General features: G+C 44.1%; 2 protein-coding genes across 2 annotated transcripts; both read right to left on the reverse strand.

Annotated features, from left to right (window-relative positions):
• Positions 1-7490: 7490 nt before the first annotated feature.
• LOC115775429 (uncharacterized) lies at positions 7491-10349 on the reverse strand. Its single transcript, XM_030722965.1, has 2 exons — positions 8619-10349; positions 7491-7967 (listed from the first exon to the last, which is right to left on the reverse strand). Exon 1 carries the CDS (start codon positions 10270-10272, stop codon positions 9046-9048), a length of 1227 nt encoding a protein of 408 aa, XP_030578825.1. The 5' UTR covers positions 10273-10349; the 3' UTR covers positions 7491-7967; positions 8619-9045.
• Positions 10350-15177: 4828 nt separating this feature from the next.
• On the reverse strand, positions 15178-19638 carry LOC115775428 (paraneoplastic antigen Ma3 homolog). The gene is made up of 2 exons (XM_030722964.1): positions 19286-19638; positions 15178-18634 (listed from the first exon to the last, which is right to left on the reverse strand). The coding sequence occupies exon 2, from the start codon at positions 18076-18078 to the stop codon at positions 16417-16419; it is 1662 nt and encodes a 553-aa protein (XP_030578824.1). The 5' UTR covers positions 18079-18634; positions 19286-19638; the 3' UTR covers positions 15178-16416.
• Positions 19639-20174: the final 536 nt, after the last annotated feature.

Genomic DNA, 20174 nt, shown 5'->3' on the forward strand with positions numbered 1-20174 from the left:
TAATTGTAGGAAGCCAAAATCATGATCGAGATTAAAATTTGATTAACTGTGCAGCCCTACCTGTCACCTTAGCTGTGCCAGGCTCATGAATGATGTTAAGGCTGTATATAAATGATGGATGTAGTTTCCGGGTCTGAAAAGTAAAGCCAGTGCAGAAGTGTCTTAAACCTGCACTGTTTTAATCTGCAGCAGGCGGTGACTCCTCTGGTTGCAAAAGGACTTCCAGTTTAAAGTCAATGGGACAGCAGCCATTAGCTCATCTGCCCCGTGACCTCAGTAAACACTGATAATGTCTGATAACTCAAGGGCTAATTACAGGTCACAGTGAATAAAACATGAAGTTCACTTTCTAAATGAAAAATTTAAAACAGGATTTGGAAACATTCCTTTTGAAAACAATGAGTGATGCTACAGACCGAAGACTAATATTGCCCGCAATCTCTGGCTGACTGACTGCTGACTTCGCTGCTATTAGGTGGGATACAGGTCACAAGGTGCTGCTAATATATAAACTCTTTTACTATGTGACAGATCTGTGCTCAGGTTAGACCAGCCCTTAATTTGTAGGCTTCCACAAACCTATATCTAATAATAAACTTATAAATCATCTGAAAATACTCTTTTCATTACTGGCATCTTTCAAGGTTGTTTTTAGCCTTTGTAACTGTCCCCTCCTCGCAGCTCCGTCCTCTCCTCGTGCAATAGCTGAAAAATGTGATTAGATTTCAAAATAGGGGCATAACACTTGGAAAGTGAAGAATGTCAGTACCTGGTGAAGTGATCCTAAAGTCATTGGTATTGATCAACAACACTGTCATCTCCCCTGTAGATGGATGGTGGTCATTCAGCACTCTGGAGCCAGTAAAAATTTTAGTTATTGCTCTTTAAAATGTGCCCCATCTCCTCCCGGGGTCTAGAGCGGCATGGGAGGAGCTGACAGAGGAAGGTAAAAAAAAAAAAAGAAAAAGATTTTTCATGGAATTGGTGTGACTGAGTTGTGGATATGACAGACAGTGAGTGAGATGTGAGTGAATTATGAAAAGAGGGGGTTGTAAGCGGGCCTTGACTCTCCTGCTCACTCAGGGGGAGACTGCGGCCTGGTGTGTCAGAAAGGTTGGAGGAGGTGGCGTAATCACCCTGACACCCCCCCCCCCCCCTCCCCCCCGTTTGTTTTCCCTTTTGTTAAATCTTTATGATGATAGATTACAAAATAGATTTAGGTGTCCTTTTGAGGGTGATATATTCGGTTATTTTATGAGTTAATCTATACCTCTAATTTTTTATTCCGTCTCATTTACATCTAGTACTTGCCTATCTAGCGTACAGTAATAATCATAGCCTTTAGTGCTGGGTGTCATTTTATAAGACGCTGTGTGTGTATGAGAGAGAGGGAGCATCACACCCCATGTCATAACCACCAGCAGGACTTCACTGACAAGGGCAGCAGCCTGTAATTTAATCTGATGGCTCCCCCCTCCTTCCACACAGCTCTGAAGGTCATCCTCCTCACTGATAAGAAAGCTGAAAGAAAAGCGTTTTCGCAAGTGATAATCAACTGCTTATTCCTTCAAATGCCATGCCTGAGAAGTGGCTGGCACAATTTCACCGTAATACAAGCTGTCAGGTGGTTCTGTGTTGCTCGAGGGGGATTTGTTGCTGCAAGGTTTCATTCAGAGGGTGTTAGGCTGACGAGCAGAATTGATTGAGGCGGTTTCGGTTTAAAAGAGCAGCAAAGTGAGACATAAAAGCTGATGAACAATAGCTGAGGAAAGGAGCTGGCTCTTTATGAAGAAGACAAATTGGTAGAAATATAGCTTCAATATTTATGCCGAAGCGTTGCAGGCAACACGCTCTTGGTCAGTTCACATCCAATGCCACATTTATCATCTTGGTAACAGTATGCCTTTTGACAAGTTATGAGATTCACTCCTATCTAAATATTTATTTATATGCTACGTGTCTGGAGGAATAACAGTGTATTTGAAGTCTCCTCTGAAGCTGTGCAGAGCTATTCTTCTCTCTGGACTGAGTTTATAGTGGGGAGAGCAGAAGACAGGGAATACAACCGCGTGGATTCAGTTCAGGATCGATTGCATTAAAAACGCAAAGCAGCAAAGCGACTTCAAAGAGAAAGGCAGACCAGCTATACATAGAAGATGGATAAGTTGCAAGAGAAGTTAACAGGATTCTTTGGATACAGAGAAAACATACAAGCTGTTTCAAGTGAGTCCAAGTTGTTGGATTACTTTGACTTCATACACATTAGCCATCTAGAGTAAATTTCACAAATATTTTCTTTAAGCTGATGGATCTGCATCTCAGTGGATCATGAAATAAAAAAAAACAAAACAAAAAAAACCCCCAAACTTCAAACCTGCACAGTTGGAGTCAGCTTTGAAAAATTATCTTCCCTTTAACTTATGTTGCCAAAAGTATTCCCTCACCCATCCAAATCATTGAATTCAGGTGTTCCAGTCACTTCCATGGCCACAGGTGTATAAACCAAGCACCTAGGCATGCAGACTGCTTCTACAAACACTTGTGAAAGAATGGGTTGCTCTCAGGAGCTCAGTGAATTCCAGCATGATATTGTGATAGGATGCCACCTGTGCAACAAGTCCAGTCATGAAATTTCCTCACTACTAAATATTCCGCAGTCAACTGTTAGTGGTATTATAACAAAGTGGAAGTGACTGGGAACAACAGCAACTCAGCCATGAAGTGGCAGGTCACAAAATCACAGAGTGGGGTGCATAATGCACAGAGGTTGCAGCTTTCTGCAGAGTCAATCACTACAGACCTCCAAATTTCATGTGACCTTCAGATTAGCTCAAGAACAGTGCAAAGAGAGTTTCATGGAATGGGTTTCCATGGCTGATCAGCCGCATCCAAGCCTTACATCACCAAGTGCAATGCAAAGCATCAGATACAGTGCTGTGAAGCATGCCACCACTGGACTCTAGAGCAGTGGAGACTTGTTCTCTGAGTGTCATTCTTCTCTGTCTGGCAATGTGATGAATGAGTCTGGGTTTGACTGTTGCCAGGAGAAAGAAATTGTCTGACTGCATTGTGCCAAGTGTAAAGTTTGGTGGAGGTAGGATTATGATGTGGGGTTGTCTTTCAGGAGTTGGGCTCAGCCCCTTAGTTCCAGTGAAAGGAACTCCTAATGCTTCAGCATACCAAGACATTTTGGACAATGTCATGCTCCCAACTTTGTGGGAACAGTTTGGAGATGGCCCCTTCCTGTTCTAACATGACTGCACACCAGTGCACAAAGCGAGGTCCATCCCAGCCAGCATGCATGGGTGGGCCCCACATGGGGTTATTGTGGGCTACATGGGTAATGAGTGGGCATGGGATTTATCTGAGCAAAATGCATGAGGCCCATATGGTTAACCTAAAATGGGACCCATATTGTTGGCCCATTTGGGCTAAAAGTATGGGCCCTATTCAGCATTGATGTGGGCTAACCAGGAATGGGATAGAAATGGGCAACATTATGTGGGACCCATGTGGTTTTAGTACAATGGGCCCAGAATGGGAAGCCCATGTGGACTGATTATATTTAGCCCATGTGGCATAAGCATGGGCTGACCATACATGTGTTGGGCCTGGGCATGGTTATTTAGGCCCTAGTCCATTTATATGTGGGCTAACTGGGAATGGGATAGAAATGGGCAACATTATGTGGGACCCATGTGGTTTTAGTACAATGGGCCCAGAATGGGAAGCCCATGGGGGCTGACTGTATTTGCCCCACATGGTATAAGCATGGGCTGACCATACATGGGTTGGACCTGGGCATGGTTATTTAGGCCCTAGTCCATTTATATGTGGGCTAACTGGGAATGGAATAGAAATGGGCAACATTATGTGGGACCCATGTGGTTTTAGTACAATGGGCCCAGAATGGGAAGCCCATGGGGGCTGACTATATTTAGCCCATGTGGCATAAGCATGGGCTGACCATACAGGTGTTGGACCTGGGCATGGTTATTTAGGCCCTAGTCCATTTATATGTGGGCTAACTGGGAATGGGATAGAAATGGGCAACATTATGTGGGACCCATGTGGTTTTAGTATAATGGGCCCAGAATGGGAAGCCCATGGGAACTGACTGTATTTACCCCACGTGGCATAAGCATGGGCTGACCATACATGTGTTGGACCTGGGCATGGTTATTTAGGCCCTAGTCCATTTATATGTGGGCTAACTGGGAATAGGATAGAAATGGGCAACATTATGTGGGACCCATGTGGTTTTAGTACAATGGGCCCAGAATGGGAAGCCCATGGGGGCTGACTGTATTTGCCCCACATGTTATAAGCATGGGCTGACCATACATGGGTTGGACCTAGGCATGGATATTTAGGCCCTAGTCCATTTTTATGTGGCCTAACTAGGAATGGGATAGAAATGGGCAACATTATATGGGACCCATGTGGTTTTAGTATAATGAGCCCAGAATGGGAAGCCATGTCGGCTGACTATCTTCTGTCAAGATGGGGTGCTGAGTGTACATTACTGAGAAATAAAATGAACTTTTTTGATTTTAGCAAATGGCAACAATGAAACAAAGAGTGAAAAATTTAAAGGGGTCTGAATACTTTCCGTACCCGCTATAGATAGATAGATCGATAGATAGATCGATGAAACACACAACAAAAAATAAAGCACAAAATGAAAATAAAAACACAAAAAAATTAAAAACAATAAACTGTAAAAGTCTTACAATCACACACATCACTCAATGGATAGATAAAAATATATTCATCATTTGAGACACACAACTTTAGGCTATGTATATGTTAAAAAGTCTGACAGCCTCAGACAAAAAAGGCTTTTCCATTCCGGTGTTCAATATGCAGCAATGCTGTGTCTCTCCTTGTTTTAACCAATTCAAATAAAAAAAAAACACACGCTCAGCTGTCATTTTACCGAGGAGAAAGAGAAGAGGAAATGGCTGCAGTTCTTCTGTAATAGTGAACAGTCACTGGTTCTGCCATTGATCTTAATTTTGAAGCATTTGGACCTGGAAATGACAGTGACATCAGACTCAAAGACCGGATAGTAGTCCTTAGGACATCTTAGTAATCTTTGCATATGGCTGCTCTACAGGTTGTCCACCATACTGTAAAGTGGATGTGAGACATTGTCCGTAATAGCGCTGACCTTCTTTACATTGTGTCTCTCAGAGCCCCTCTGATGAAATCCCACAAAATCATAATATAATATAATATAATATAATATAATATAATATAATATAATATAATATAATATTACTGTACTGCATCCAAAAGAAAAAAGCTCCACAGAGTTTATATTGTACTACTGTGCTGAATTGCAACAAGTAAACTATGACAAGGCAGAAATTATTAGCCCTTCTTTGTTTTCTTTACTTCCAAGACAAATCTGACCATTTAATCAGCTTTAAAACACCACCTGAACCTCCAGTTAACTTTTACACCACACCTGAGTATTCAGTCAGCTTTAAACCTTACCTAAGGAATGCTGGTTTGCAGGGCCAGTGGTACTTGAATACTTGGACTACTGTGACTTTTTTGGTAAGAAGTAAATTCATCATTCAAAAAAGATTAATCAGATTAATTGTTTCATCCCTACTTCATTTGAAGAAATAATTGAATAAGATTAGTGAACTGAATCAATTAATACAGACCAAAGTGAACATTATTACAGAACTGTATAGAAAAAAAAATCACACCATTCAACAACCTCTTATTCATGATCAATTGAGAAAAACAGCAATATTTATAATTATGAGGACATGAGTTTTTGAAGCATATATTTTAACTCTTTAATATTCCTGGGGTTTATTTCCCCATGTATTTGGGCCCGTATCAGGGCCCTAGGATTGTTAATCTCCTCTATCTGTTTTTTCATCCAAGTCTTTATAGGATAATATCTCTAAATGTAACATTATTTTCCAAGTCAATATTTTAATACAGCTTAAATAAAATTCTAAAAAATCAAAACATTTCTGTTGACGTGTCATGATAAATTTTATATCTCTTAAAAACTAAAAACAGCATACCATATTTATCATGTATAACCCTATATTAAAGTGATATCACTTTGTTTTAACCTCTTTTTTCTGAGAATTGTTGTGTTCATTTTTACTTTGTTGGCAGTTACCTGTCAATAAAGGTTGAAGAATTGAAATAGGCAGTTTACACATCCGCTGCAGAAAATAGTTCCAAAACACATTTGAGTAAGGACAAGATTTATTTATTTATTTATTTATTTTGATTGAGCTGTTTTGTTACAATGCATTTTTAAGGCGATTTAGCGCTCCTAACAGTAATTTTGTGTTACTAGGAAAACATAAAATTGTTATCTGCGGAAGGATATGCATTTTCAAAATCAAACAGGTTCTCTTCTTCAGTCAGTTGGCGCGGAGTCTGCTTGGATGTCCTTCCACGAAAATTCAGTAAGTACTTTTTTCTGTCTGTTTCAACTGTATTGTATCAAATTTTAAAGATAGATTGCAAATCGCCATTTAAAGCATTTGGTGCTTGTCATAATTCGAAATACGGGAGTAATACAAGAGTTTTTTTTTCTTCTTTCTGGGGGGTGATAATTTTTCTGATGTTGTAAAAAAAAATTACAATAAAAGTAATCTGCCATCATTAATGTATGCATATTTTAATGCAGAGCTATTTCAAAGACGCTGCAGCGCCATATTTGCTGAAAACAAACTGTCATTTGAGCGCCAACGTTGACTGAGGAGGCCCCAGACGAATTTCAGCTCTAACTTGAGTTCACTACAGACGTGCATGAATGTAAGTTGCTGCCAGAGATCGAGCTTATATCAGTTCTAACTTGAAAATTTAATGCAAATTTTAGGGCTGCAGTGATTCCGTGAGTAACTCAAATAATTCGATTATTAAAAATCCTCAAAACAAATGGTTCGTTTTGACTGCAGCTCGGGTGTCTCCGTGTAAGCGGAGCATTTCATCCTATCTGTCTCTGCCAGGGATTTCCATCATTTGGAAAAAATGACTCTTAACACGAGTGGATCATGGCTGACAAGTTTTTCCACGCCTCCACTGCTCTGTGCAGTGGAGGTGTGTGTGCGCGCGTGGGTGCGTTGTGATCGTTGTGCAGAGAATGTCAGCTGTTACTCTTTCTTTCCTTCAGCTGTAACCACCAGAACGATCACTATAACCACAGTTTGCTAGCAGGGGCTGCCATTAACACTAGCGATGTTTGTGCTCGAAGCCTCTCCCCCAGTCACGAGGGGCTTCGTCAAAAATGTTTTTTATGCTTTAATCCCTGAGTAGCGACTAAAAATAGACCTGCAGTAGAAACGTAATTAGAGGATGCTTGTGAATAAAAAGCATTACAGCATTGCAGGCATGTGCATGCAGCCTCCAGTATTTCAACAAAAACAGAGCAGCAGCTGTTTTACGTGCAATCTGTCTGCACATGCGCAGCAAGCGCAAAGAGGCATGTAACCAATTTCCCGAGATACGAGAGCAGATTACATTTAATAGTGATATAACTGATAGAACAACTGTGGGCCTAAGATCAGAAGAACCTGGTTCGTGGAGCCAAGGAATAAAGCAGTAATAATGAGCCGAACACAGAGATGAAATTGAGTAGCAACTCTTATATTGTTACATAATAAAAATAAAATTTGCCATGGCTTACAATCAATTAACTGAAAACCCCAAAACAAAAAAAAGAAAATTGTGCACAAGTCCCACTAGGGATGAAAAAGGAAATTGTCCGTCTGAGTCTCTTATGGGAAAGACAGCCCGTGTTGCAGGTGTACTGGGTATGCTGAGTCTATCTGAATGGTCTGTATGTGTATATGTGTGTACTTGACTCTTTCCTTCTCTGGATCTGGGTCTTTCTCCAAAGTCCTTTTAGCTCGCCATCGAATTGGATCGGAGTCTCGCTGGGTCCTCAAGACTGTTTTTCTTGTCCACTCAAAAAACCTGACCTACAGATAAGGTCATACATGTACATGTCCATTACTTCATATTCTTAGATGCATCATTAAAGATTCAAAATCAACATATCTATTGAATTTAACCTTGGTCATATGTCCTCAGTCAGTTAAATATCTGTTTCAGTTGTACAACATTCAGCAATTCAAAACTAATCAAACATGAGAACTAAATATTCAAGCACTCATATTACTTACTGTTCGTGTGAACAATGTTCTACTAAGTTACAATTTCAAATCAATCTTGTGAAAAGTTATCAACCTGAATAAACAAACAATTTTAAACAAAACGAGTACACATACAAGTTGGTTTAGAGGTATCAAAGAAGTGTGCTTAATTTCTTCCCTTGCATTACAGGCCTATTAATACAATAGAGAAACTGCACCAAAAATTGCCCTCTAACCTGCTTTAATTTACAAAGGAGGAATAGAGTTCCCCTATAATTTGAACTTACAAAACACATTTAGCAACAACACACAACTACAACTCTTCTTAGCATACATTACAATACATAAATCACAGTGACTGCAGCCTACTTGCAGTTACACATTCAGTTTGCACTTATTTCACCATAGCTCACTCATTAGCTTTAATTCCAGCAGCCGAAACAAGCTAGCTGTAGCTAAACGAAACGTGGTTCTCACCGTTGCTCTGGATTTCAAACGGAGTTTGTTAGCTCCGGCTCATCCACAGCTCCCAACGCGAACGGCAAAACCAGCTGCTGTAACTCGTCTCCCTTTGCCGAATCACTCTCTCCTGAACTCGCAGCAAGTAAGCTAATTGCTTCTGGCTTTCTCTTCACTTTATCAACCGAGATGTTCTCCCTTCAGCATGTAGCTACCTTCTCCATTTGCGCCTCGACTTCACCCTATGCTTCTGAGCGTGATTCCTGATTGGCTGCTGAACAGCGTCGGATCGCATACACTGAACGATGCATTCAAGTGCAGTAGGGCATTTGAAATTTAAGCATACACTCCTATTAATTCCATTTTCCTTTCATTAGTCAGTTTTGTCACCTGGGCTACACCCTCCCCTCCTGAACCTATGCACGTCCCTGTGCATGGTAGATGGTTAAATGATGATCACTCGGGGGGACAGAGAAGGGGTAGGACCAGGTTCTTTACCATCACCTTCGATATCTTCCCAAGCTTTGGAGAGTCCTTGAAAGAATGACTTCACTGCAGTGATTAAGGGATTACCTAACTCCGGATAGTCGAGCCGTTTTGGTGGTTGACGGTCCCTCTCAGATCTTCTGACAAAATCATTCATATCTGTTTCCTTCTTTTCCTTCTCTTCATCCATCAGGACTGTCCCATCTTCCTCAGATTCTGCACTTTTACTGCCATTCTCCTCAGTACTCGCTGTTATCTTTGCTGGAACTAGAGGTTGCTCACCTTGGATGCTCGGGTATTCAACCTCAGGTAATTCTTCTTGAGTGAAGGCTGTCTTTTCTGCTTGTTCGGTGGATTTAGGTAAGCACTCAGTGTCACTCTGATAAGAGTTAGACTCAGTGAGTATCAGGGGACCATCTGAAGTACTGTTGGACATATCAGGTAAGTTTTGGTCAAGATCGGGTAGATTGTCAATATCAGGCGGGTTGTCAATATCAGGCAGGTTGTCAATATCAGAAATTCTCTTGGCATTCTGAGCGGTTTCTGGACTCTCGACAGGGTGAAGGCCTGGAGGTTCAGCACGCTGTGTATCTTGTACATTAGTCAACAATAGATCAGGTTCCACAGGACTTTCACAAACTGTGGGAACAGGAGACCCTGAATAAATTGGAATTAGTACATCATCTCCTTCATCTGAGGAGTTCTCCTCCTCTACAGCAGGATTAGCACGAGTTCCTGGCTTGCGGGGTACTGGGTTTTGGACAGGCGCACTGCTTTCCTCCATGGGCAGATACCCACATGGGAGTAGTAGATCTCTATGTAGCGTCCTTAAGGGACCATCCCTGTTCTCAGGCTTGACCATGTAAACTGGGAGGGTACCTGCTCTTCTCACCACTACATGCACAGTGGTTTCCCATTTGTCTGACAGCTTATGTTTACCCCGAATGCGGACATTTCTGACCAGCACTCGATCTCCAGCTTCCAAATCTGAGGCTGTTACACGTCTGTCGTACCTTGCTTTGTTCTTATGAGCTATTTTTGCAGCCTGGTCCATAGCTACCTGGTAGCTTTCTTTGAGACGTGACTTGAGGTTTCTCACATACTCGGAGTGAGATGAATGCTGACTCTCGTTTACTGGCAAGTTGAAGGCAAGGTCAACTGGCAGACGAGGTTGGCGGCCAAACATCAATTCATATGGGGTGAAACCAGTTACCTCATTCCTGGTGCAATTATAGGCATGGACAAGAGGTCTTACATGGTCACGCCAACAACACTTACCGTATTTTTCGGACTATAAGCCGCTACTTTTTTCCCACGTTTTGAACCATGCGGCTTATAGCCCGGTGCGGCGTTTCTGTGGATTTTTCTTTAACCACCAGGGGGCTCTTTAGCAGGATATGAATCATGGGACGTCAAAGTTGGAAATCAAAGAAGAAAGCGCCAACAAGCGCTAGCAGCAGGCACAAAAGAGATTTTTTTCAAACTCCCTCATCATGGAAACCACAAAAAGAACTTCCTATGATGCCGCTTTTAAGTTGAGGGCTATCGACCTGGCACTACAGGAGGGAAATAGAGCCGCTGCACGTAAGCTCGGCGTGAACGAATCAATGGTGAATTGACTTGTTATAACTCAAATTGGGGGTTGTCTGTCCCCCTCTGCTGAGTGCCGAGTAATTGTGGAAAACCAAGAGCGGCGGAGATACCAGCGGCTTATAGCCCGGTGCGGCTTATATATGTACGTTTCCAGTTTTTTCCAAAAAATTTGTAGGTGCGGCTTATAGTATGGTGCGCTCTATAGTCCGGAAAATACGGTATCTTGATTTTGAAGAGTGCCCAACATGTCAAGCAGGGTGCGATTAAATCGCTCCACAGGGTTTCCTCTTGGGTGATATGGAGTTGTCCTAACCTTGTGGATACCGGCGACATGACAAAGTTCCTTGATTGTTCGCGACTCGAAATCTGGCCCCTGGTCACTATGTAGCTTTTCTGGGATACCATAGTGTACCATGAAATTTTCCCACAGACACTTTGCTACTGTGCGGGCCTTTTGGTTGGGTGTTGGGATGGCAACTGCAAATTTGGTGAAGTGATCTGTGATCACAAGTATATCCTTGGTTCCACTTTTGTCGGCTTCCAGGGACAAGAAATCCATGCAGAGGAGTTCAAGGGGTCTGGTTGTGCTAATATTCACCAAGGGTGCCGCTCTTTCAGGTTGTGCTTTCCTCCGCACGCACCTGCCACATGTCCTCACTTTCTTCTCTACATCCACAGCCATCCTTGGCCAATAGAACCTGGTCCTCACAAGATCCATGGTGCGGTCGACTCCCATATGACCCATGTGGTCATGTAGGCTGGTGAGGACTGTGTCTCGAAGCTCTGATGGAAGTACAAGCTGGTAAGTTATCTGAGACCCTACCCGGCGTCGTCTATACAGAACTTTGTTCATAAGCTCAAGACGGGGGAGTTCTCGGAGAAGGAGCGGGAGATCAGGAAGTTGATCCCGCAATGTGGGAGGTGGTGTGCTCCCATGCTCCATCTGGGAAATGACATGTTTTATGCATTCATCAGCCCTTTGCTTATCTGCCAGTTCGGTCTCAGACAGGTGGGGGATGGTTGGCAGGCCACCAAACCGTTCTTCCTGTCCATAGCTGTCGGGTACAGCACTAGGGGACATGGCAAGAGTCTCCACTAAAGCAACGCAGTCTGTCTTCCCCTCTTCCCCATCATCAGGACGGGCACTGTAGATGAGCTGCCTCTCACAAATTGCTCTCACAACTGACTGATCTACTGCATTGATGTTCTTTGGATCAGAGATGTGATCTTGTGTGAACTGTTGAATGCGCTCTCTTTCTTTTTGAGACCTTAAATCATCTGCCAGTACCCCATGGGGCCTTCGAGATAACCCATCTGCATCTCCATTCTGTTTTCCTGGACGATAGAGGAGTTTGAATGAGAACGTGGATAGCGCTGATAGCCATCGATAACTGGTTGCATCAAGTTTTGCAGAGGTCAGGATGTAAGTCAGTGGATTGCTATCTGTTACAACAGTGAAGTGGTTGCCGTAAAGATAATCACTGAACTTCTCTGTCACCGACCACTTGAGTGCCAAAAATTCCAACTTGTGTGCTGGATATCGACTCTCACTTCGAGACAGCCCTCTGCTTGCATAGCCTATAACTCGAAGCTGGCCCTCTTGTTCCTGATATAACACCGCTCCCAGGCCAGTGGTGCTGGCATCGGTGTGCAATATATAAGGCTTCTGGGGGTCAGCAAAGGCTAATACAGGGGCGGTTGTAAGGCTCTGAATGACTGTCTCGAAAGCCTGCTGGCAACCTGGCGTCCAGCGACTTCCAAAGGGCTCTTTCGGGTTATGGTATTGGTCTCTTCTCTGTGTTATACCTACTGGTTTCCCCCTTGATTTCTTGTGGTAAGGTGGGTAACCAGAGGTCAAATTGTGGAGAGGTTTTACGATGCTAGAGTAACCCTTAACGAACCTCCTGTAGTACCCAGCAAAACCGAGGAAAGATTTTAGTTCTCGCAGGGTCTGGGGAACAGGCCATGATTTAAGGGCTGCTATCTTCTCAGGATCAGTCTGAACCCCATCTCTGGAGACTATATGGCCCAAGTATCTAACTGAGGTCTGAAAGAAGATGCATTTTTCTGGGGATAGCTTCAATCCGAACTCTTTGAGGCGAGTGAGCACCTTCATAAGTCTCTCCTCGTGCTCCTCAAGAGTTTTGGAGAATACTATCACGTCATCCAGGAATACCAGCACGTCCTTCAAATGCATGTCCCCCATGCACCTTTCCATCAATCTCTGGAAGGTGCTGGGAGCATTAGTTACACCCTGGGGCATCCTGTTGAACTCCCAGAATCCGAGGGGACATACAAAGGCTGTCTTTTGTCTGTCTGCTTCTTCGACCTCGATCTGATAGTATCCTGACTTTAGGTCGAGTACAGAGAACCACTGGGAACCACTGAGAGCTGAGAATGTGTCCTCCAGCTTTGGAAGGTTGTATGCGTCTTTTATAGTCTGGAGATTCAGACGTCTGTAGTCAATGCATAGCCGTACTTGGCCATTCTTTTTCCGTACTACCACTATGGGTGACGCAAATGGTGACTCTGACTCTAAGATAGATAAGATAAGATAGTGTTTATTTGTCACATGCACAGTTATACACAGTACAATGCACAGTGAAATGTATTTTGTACCTGCAACCTAATAAACACACACATATAAATAAGAAGAATAAAAATTAAAAAAAAGTAATTCACACTATACACTATACTCTATATACTATACACTATACACACTTTTTAAATTATAATATTTACACTGTGCAATAATGGTCCAGTTAGGGCTCAGAGTTGAGCAGACGGATGGCTTGTGGGTAAAAACTCTTCTTCAACCTTTCAGTCTTAGCCCTCAGGCAGCGGTAACGCCGGCCTGATGGGAGCAGGGAGAAGAGAGAGTGTCCAGGGTGGCTGGGCTGTTTTAGGATCTTCATGGCCCTCAGCCTGCACTGCTTGGTGTAAATGTCCTGCAGGTTGGGGAGGGTGGTTCTGATGGTCCGTTCAGCTGAACGAACCACCCTTTTTAGGGCCATGAAGTCCTGCTTGGTGCAGTTTCCCATCCAGGTGGTGATGCTCCCACGCATGATGCTCTCGATGGTGCAGGTGTAAAAGTTCCTGAGCACCTTGAGTGGGAGCTTGAAGTCTCTCAGCCGCCTGAGGAGGTAGAGACGCTGTCTGGCCTTCTTCACAGTGATGTTTATGTGATGAGTCCAGGACAGGTCCTGTGAGATGGTCACTCCCAGGTATTTGAAGGTGTCCACTCTTTCCACCTCAGCACCACTGATGACAAGTGGATGGTAGTCCCTCTGCTGCTTCCTGCTGAAGTCCACGATCAGTTCCTTTGTTTTGCTGACGTTGAGCAGGAGGTGGTTCTCCTGGCACCAGTTCTCCAGGCGGGAGACCTCTCTCCTGTAGGCTGTCTCCTCATTGTGAGAGATTAGTCCCACAACAGCAGTGTCGTCAGCAAACTTGATGATGACGTTGGACTCTGACGTGGCCTCGCAGTCATGGGTGTACAGTGAGTACAGCAGAGGGCTGAGCACACAGCCTTGGGGGGATCCAGTGTTGAGGGTGAGGGAGGATGAGGTGAGGTGACCCACTCGTACCACCTGTGGTCTGCTGGTCAGGAAGCTGTGAACCCACCTGCACAGGGATGGGCCCAGGCCCAGGTCCAGCAGCTTAGAGACCAGCCTGGAGGGAACTATGGTGTTGAATGCTGAGCTGTAATCTACAAACAGCACTCTCACATAGTTCCCCTTACCAGTGTCTATGTGTGAAAGGGTCTTGTGGAGGAGGAAGGATATGGCGTCATCTGTGGATCTGTCTGGCCGGTATGCAAACTGTAGTGGGTCGAGGGTGGTGGGCAGTGAGGAGGTGATGAATGTCTTGATGAGTCTCTCAAAACACTTCATCACCACAGAGGTGAGCGCTATGGGCCTGAAGTCATTGGGGCTGCTGGGGTGTGGTTTCTTTGGGACAGGGACTATGATGGACTTTTTAAAGCAGGTGGGAATCACACACAGTTTCAGTGAGAGGTTGAATATCAGTGTAAACACAGGTGCCAGCTGGTCAGCGCAGGTCTTAAGGACACGTCCACTAATACCGTCTGGTCCAGCCGCTTTCCTGGTGTTTACACGTCTAAACGCCCTCCTCACGTCGCGCTCCGTCACAGTGAGTGTCTCCGGCCGGGAGCGCAGCGGGCTGTTGGCTTCCCGACTCAAAGCGCGCAAAGAAGATGTTGAGTTCATCAGCCAGAGAAGCGTCGGCACTCACCGGGCGTGTGTGTGGTGCTCTGCAGTCCGTGATGGCGCGCAGTCCCCGCCACAGTCCCCTGGAGTCAGACTGCCGCAGCCGCTGGTCCAGTCTGCGGCCGTAGCGATGTTTTGCCTCTTTCACCGCGCTGCGGACGTTGTATGATGCAACCTTGTAGTCCTCCATGTTCCCAGAGGCGAGGCCGGAGTTGTAGGCAACGGTGCGGGACCTCAGGGCGTCGCGGACAGATTTATCCACTCTCTGATTACTCCTGCATCAAGGAGCTCTTGAATGTGCCTTCGGACAGCCTCAATGTCTTGAGGGTGTATTGGTCGGGCACGCAGTTTGAAAGGGGTTTCATCTGTGAGTTTTATGTGGTGTCTCACTTTATCTGTCTGGCCAAAGTCCAGATCATGCTGCGCAAAGACATCAGGCATGCTGTTGAGCTGCCGAGTGATGCGCTCTCTCCATTCAAGTGGGACTGGGGAGTCACCAAAATTGAAATGTAAGGTGGACTCTTGAGATGACTGAGTTTCTGGGGTTCTTTGGAGGGATTCTGATTGCTTGACTATGCAATGTTCTTTTAATAGGATGGTCTGATAAGTGCCAATCTCTGCAATAGTGCTTTTTGCAGGGATGACAATGTCATGGTCTGACTCATTGCTTATGACTACTGGCAACTTATGGGGCCGCAACCGAGGGAAGTCAACTAGACCAGCTCGGACCAGCAGCCCACCTGGCAAGGGGGATGATGATGGGTACTCAATAATAACGGATTTTTCACCTTGGAGGCCATTGGCCAGAGCAACACCCTCCACCACTACTGTTTTACCGGCTGGGATGACTTGAGGGCTCCTGCCTTGCATTCTCACCAACCCCTGCTGGTCATTACTTGCTTGTTTTCGTCTCAGCTCAATAAGTTTGAAAACTACTTTGTAGCCATATGGGAGAGAATGGCGACAGATTACATCAGTCCCTGAGTAAATGTCAAACAATACATCTAACGTGTTTGTGCCTATAATCATGAGGGACTGTGAGGTATCAGGCACAACTAAAGCGAGTGTGGTCACATCTATCGAATCCCCTAAGAAGTCTTTTGGAAAAGTTATGGTAAGCTCAACATAACCAAAATATGGCACCAACTGGCCATTTGCACCTTCCACTTCTAAGAGGTCGTGCAGGGGCTTAATCTCCTGGTCGGAGAGGTATTGCTTGTAAAATGACTCAGGTACAGTTGTAACTTGCGATCCTGAGTCAAGAAGACAGCTAACCTCTTCCCCTTTCACAATCACTTGAGCTGTACTCTTGGTACCAACCAACCGTTTGGGCATTTGGGAGGGTTGGTTCTGCTTTGAATGTGGTAGGCCAGAGCGTGGTTGAGCATTAAGCTCTTCCGCGGATGTAGTCGCCCCACAGCTCTTGACAGAGAGTTTGGATTCACTTGGCATGTCTGAGGGACATTGTTGACTCCCCTCAGTCCCTGTTTGTCCCACAACAGGAACTGTTAACCGTTTAAAGGTGAGGCAGCACCATTTTGTGACTCCCACTTGAGCTGTCTTTCTTTCAACTGCTTCTTCTTCTCTCCTACTAGGATAGGGTTGAGAGGGTCAGTGCAACGTGAGGCAATATGCCCATCTTCGCCGCAGTTGAAGCAGTACCAGGGTTTGGGTTTGTATATCTGTTTCTTTTTAGTCTGCCTTTGTGCGTCTGCATCCCCTTCCTCTGGTCTTGACGTTCTGCCCTGAGGTTTCCATGGAGATCCCTTATTTTTTTCTTTCTTCTGTGTCATGAATGTAGTTAACTGACTTTGTAAACTGGCCACCTGTTTCCTCAATTCCTCAATGGCATTGTTACTACCCTCATGTTTCTTTTCTGGTTCACAAGCATAGGCACCTTGGAGCTGCAACTGGGCTCTGTGTTTTGTGGTACCCATGTGTTTTTTCATACGACTACTTTTTGCTTGTTGTCGATCTTCTTCAGAGCGAATCAGTAGTAGGAGATCTGAAAACTGGGGGGGATCGGTTTTCTTTTGTTCAAGCTGCAAGGCACTCAGCAGAGTGTCATCCCAACAACCCCTGCAGAATTGTTTTAGGAGATGTTTGTCAACCTCTGTACAGGCAATTCCACCCCTCTTCGCAACGCGGCTTAATGCAGCCTGAAGTCGATGGAGGTAAGTGGATGGTTTCTCACCTGGATCTTGGAGAGTGTTCAAGAATCGGGCAAAAAGTTCCTCCCCATCTTCCACTGTGCCAAAGGCGGAGTCTAGGAGCTGCAGGTAGGCTGCGGGTGATGACTCAGGCCGTAAACCCCTTACTATATCCGCTGCTGGAGGAAGCAGGCTCTCAAGAATCTTTCTGGATATTTGCAAGGGAGGCATACTAGGATCACTTTGGAGTAGTTCAATGTGTGCGCGCCATGTGTCATAATCTGTTTCATTATTAGGTCGGGAAGTTTTCCCGGAGAAAGAGCGAAGCCTCACTTGGGACTGCATGGGTGGAACAACATCTTGACTCCGTACTATATGCTCAACCACGACCTTCTGGATGTCAGGTGGGTTCATATCAGTTAATGAAAGTGGCAGTGTCCTCCCTTTACTAGTGAGGGTGACATGGTCAGTGGCACCTTTGCTGCTTGGTGTGGCATTTAGGAAAATAGTGGGATCTTGTCGCTCTTTAATAGTGGGTGAAGATAGTGTGATGGTCTCAACATGTGTATGGGGAGAATCTTCGGCTACGGGTTGAATGGCTTCAACATCCTCCCCAATCTGGGACATTGTTTGCTTCAACACCTCACTATAGTCTTTGCCACTCAGCTTGGCTAGTTCTTTAAGTTCAGCTAAGTAAGTTTTTGTGACATTACTTCCAACCTGGGCAGCATATACGCTACTGAGTGCACTGATTTCATACACAACAGTGGGGTCATCATGTGAGGTGTATTTATAAGGTAAGTGAGCCTCTAAACCTTCTATGGCTGAACCACTGGAATATTCAACGATCAGGTTTTGGTGGAACTTAGACAATGAATCATCAACAGAAAAGCATCTCTCAATCTTCCCATAATGTTTCAGAAAGTCGATCACCTGCTCATCTTGGCTGACCACCTTAGTGACTCCGCTGATAATAACTGCGTTTGGAATTTTGACACCAGACTTCTGTATGAAGTCCATACTGATCACGTCTCAGTATTGCTGCTAAATTCAAACGGCTCCTGGCTGGCTCGCCACTTATGTAACCAATTTCCCGAGATACGAGAGCAGATTACATTTAATAGTGATATAACTGATAGAACAACTGTGGGCCTAAGATCAGAAGAACCTGGTTCGTGGAGCCAAGGAATAAAGCAGTAATAATGAGCCGAACACAGAGATGAAATTGAGTAGCAACTCTTATATTGTTACATAATAAAAATAAAATTTGCCATGGCTTACAATCAATTAACTGAAAACCCCAAAACAAAAAAAAGAAAATTGTGCACAAGTCCCACTAGGGATGAAAAAGGAAATTGTCCGTCTGAGTCTCTTATGGGAAAGACAGCCCGTGTTGCAGGTGTACTGGGTATGCTGAGTCTATCTGAATGGTCTGTATGTGTATATGTGTGTACTTGACTCTTTCCTTCTCTGGATCTGGGTCTTTCTCCAAAGTCCTTTTAGCTCGCCATCGAATTGGATCGGAGTCTCGCTGGGTCCTCAAGACTGTTTTTCTTGTCCACTCAAAAAACCTGACCTACAGATAAGGTCATACATGTATATGTCCATTACTTCATATTCTTAGATGCATCATTAAAGATTCAAAATCAACATATCTATTGAATTTAACCTTGGTCATATGTCCTCAGTCAGTTAAATATCTGTTTCAGTTGTACAACATTCAGCAATTCAAAACTAATCAAACATGAGAACTAAATATTCAAGCACTCATATTACTTACTGTTCGTGTGAACAATGTTCTACTAAGTTACAATTTCAAATCAATCTTGTGAAAAGTTATCAACCTGAATAAACAAACAATTTTAAACAAAACGAGTACACATACAAGTTGGTTTAGAGGTATCAAAGAAGTGTGCTTAATTTCTTCCCTTGCATTACAGGCCTATTAATACAATAGAGAAACTGCACCAAAAATTGCCCTCTAACCTGCTTTAATTTACAAAGGAGGAATAGAGTTCCCCTATAATTTGAACTTACAAAACACATTTAGCAACAACACACAACTACAACTCTTCTTAGCATACATTACAATACATAAATCACAGTGACTGCAGCCTACTTGCAGTTACACATTCAGTTTGCACTTATTTCACCATAGCTCACTCATTAGCTTTAATTCCAGCAGCCGAAACAAGCTAGCTGTAGCTAAACGAAACGTGGTTCTCACCGTTGCTCTGGATTTCAAACGGAGTTTGTTAGCTCCGGCTCATCCACAGCTCCCAACGCGAACGGCAAAACCAGCTGCTGTAACTCGTCTCCCTTTGCCGAATCACTCTCTCCTGAACTCGCAGCAAGTAAGCTAATTGCTTCTGGCTTTCTCTTCACTTTATCAACCGAGATGTTCTCCCTTCAGCATGTAGCTACCTTCTCCATTTGCGCCTCGACTTCACCCTATGCTTCTGAGCGTGATTCCTGATTGGCTGCTGAACAGCGTCGGATCGCATACACTGAACGATGCATTCAAGTGCAGTAGGGCATTTGAAATTTAAGCATACACTCCTATTAATTCCATTTTCCTTTCATTAGTCAGTTTTGTCACCTGGGCTACAGGCATCCCAGATAGCATACGGAAGTGGCCCACTTCAGGCAATAATCTGGCACTGTAGGCATTCTTCCGGCCGGCACAAAATAGATGTGAGCCTGAAGTGGCCCACATATGAAAAAACGCACATGGCCCACCTTTGCCAAAACACATTTGGGCCAATTTTGGCCCAAATGTATTTACAATAGCCAAAGGTCAACTTGATACAATGGATATGAAATTAGTTGGGAAATTGAAACTTTTTTGGGGGCAATTTACAAAGTCCCAAACGCACTTTTTGGTGACATTGACCCAAGTAACGTGTTGCAGGTAATTTCAAATATCAGCACAACACAACACAACACAAAAACTGTTTGTGTGCAGTTTGTCACACAGTGTGTCTGCTAGCTTAAAGAACAGCTGCTGTGTTTCCAGGGAGAGAAAAGAGAGAGAGAAGTTCACTCAGAGATGGAGAAAGATGGAAGAAGGAGGAGGAGAGAGGAAGAAGAGAGGTTAAAGGTTAAAACATTTGTTA

This window comes from Archocentrus centrarchus, unplaced genomic scaffold, assembly GCF_007364275.1.
Source record: "Archocentrus centrarchus isolate MPI-CPG fArcCen1 unplaced genomic scaffold, fArcCen1 scaffold_127_ctg1, whole genome shotgun sequence".
Classification (NCBI taxonomy): Eukaryota; Metazoa; Chordata; class Actinopteri; order Cichliformes; family Cichlidae; genus Archocentrus; species Archocentrus centrarchus.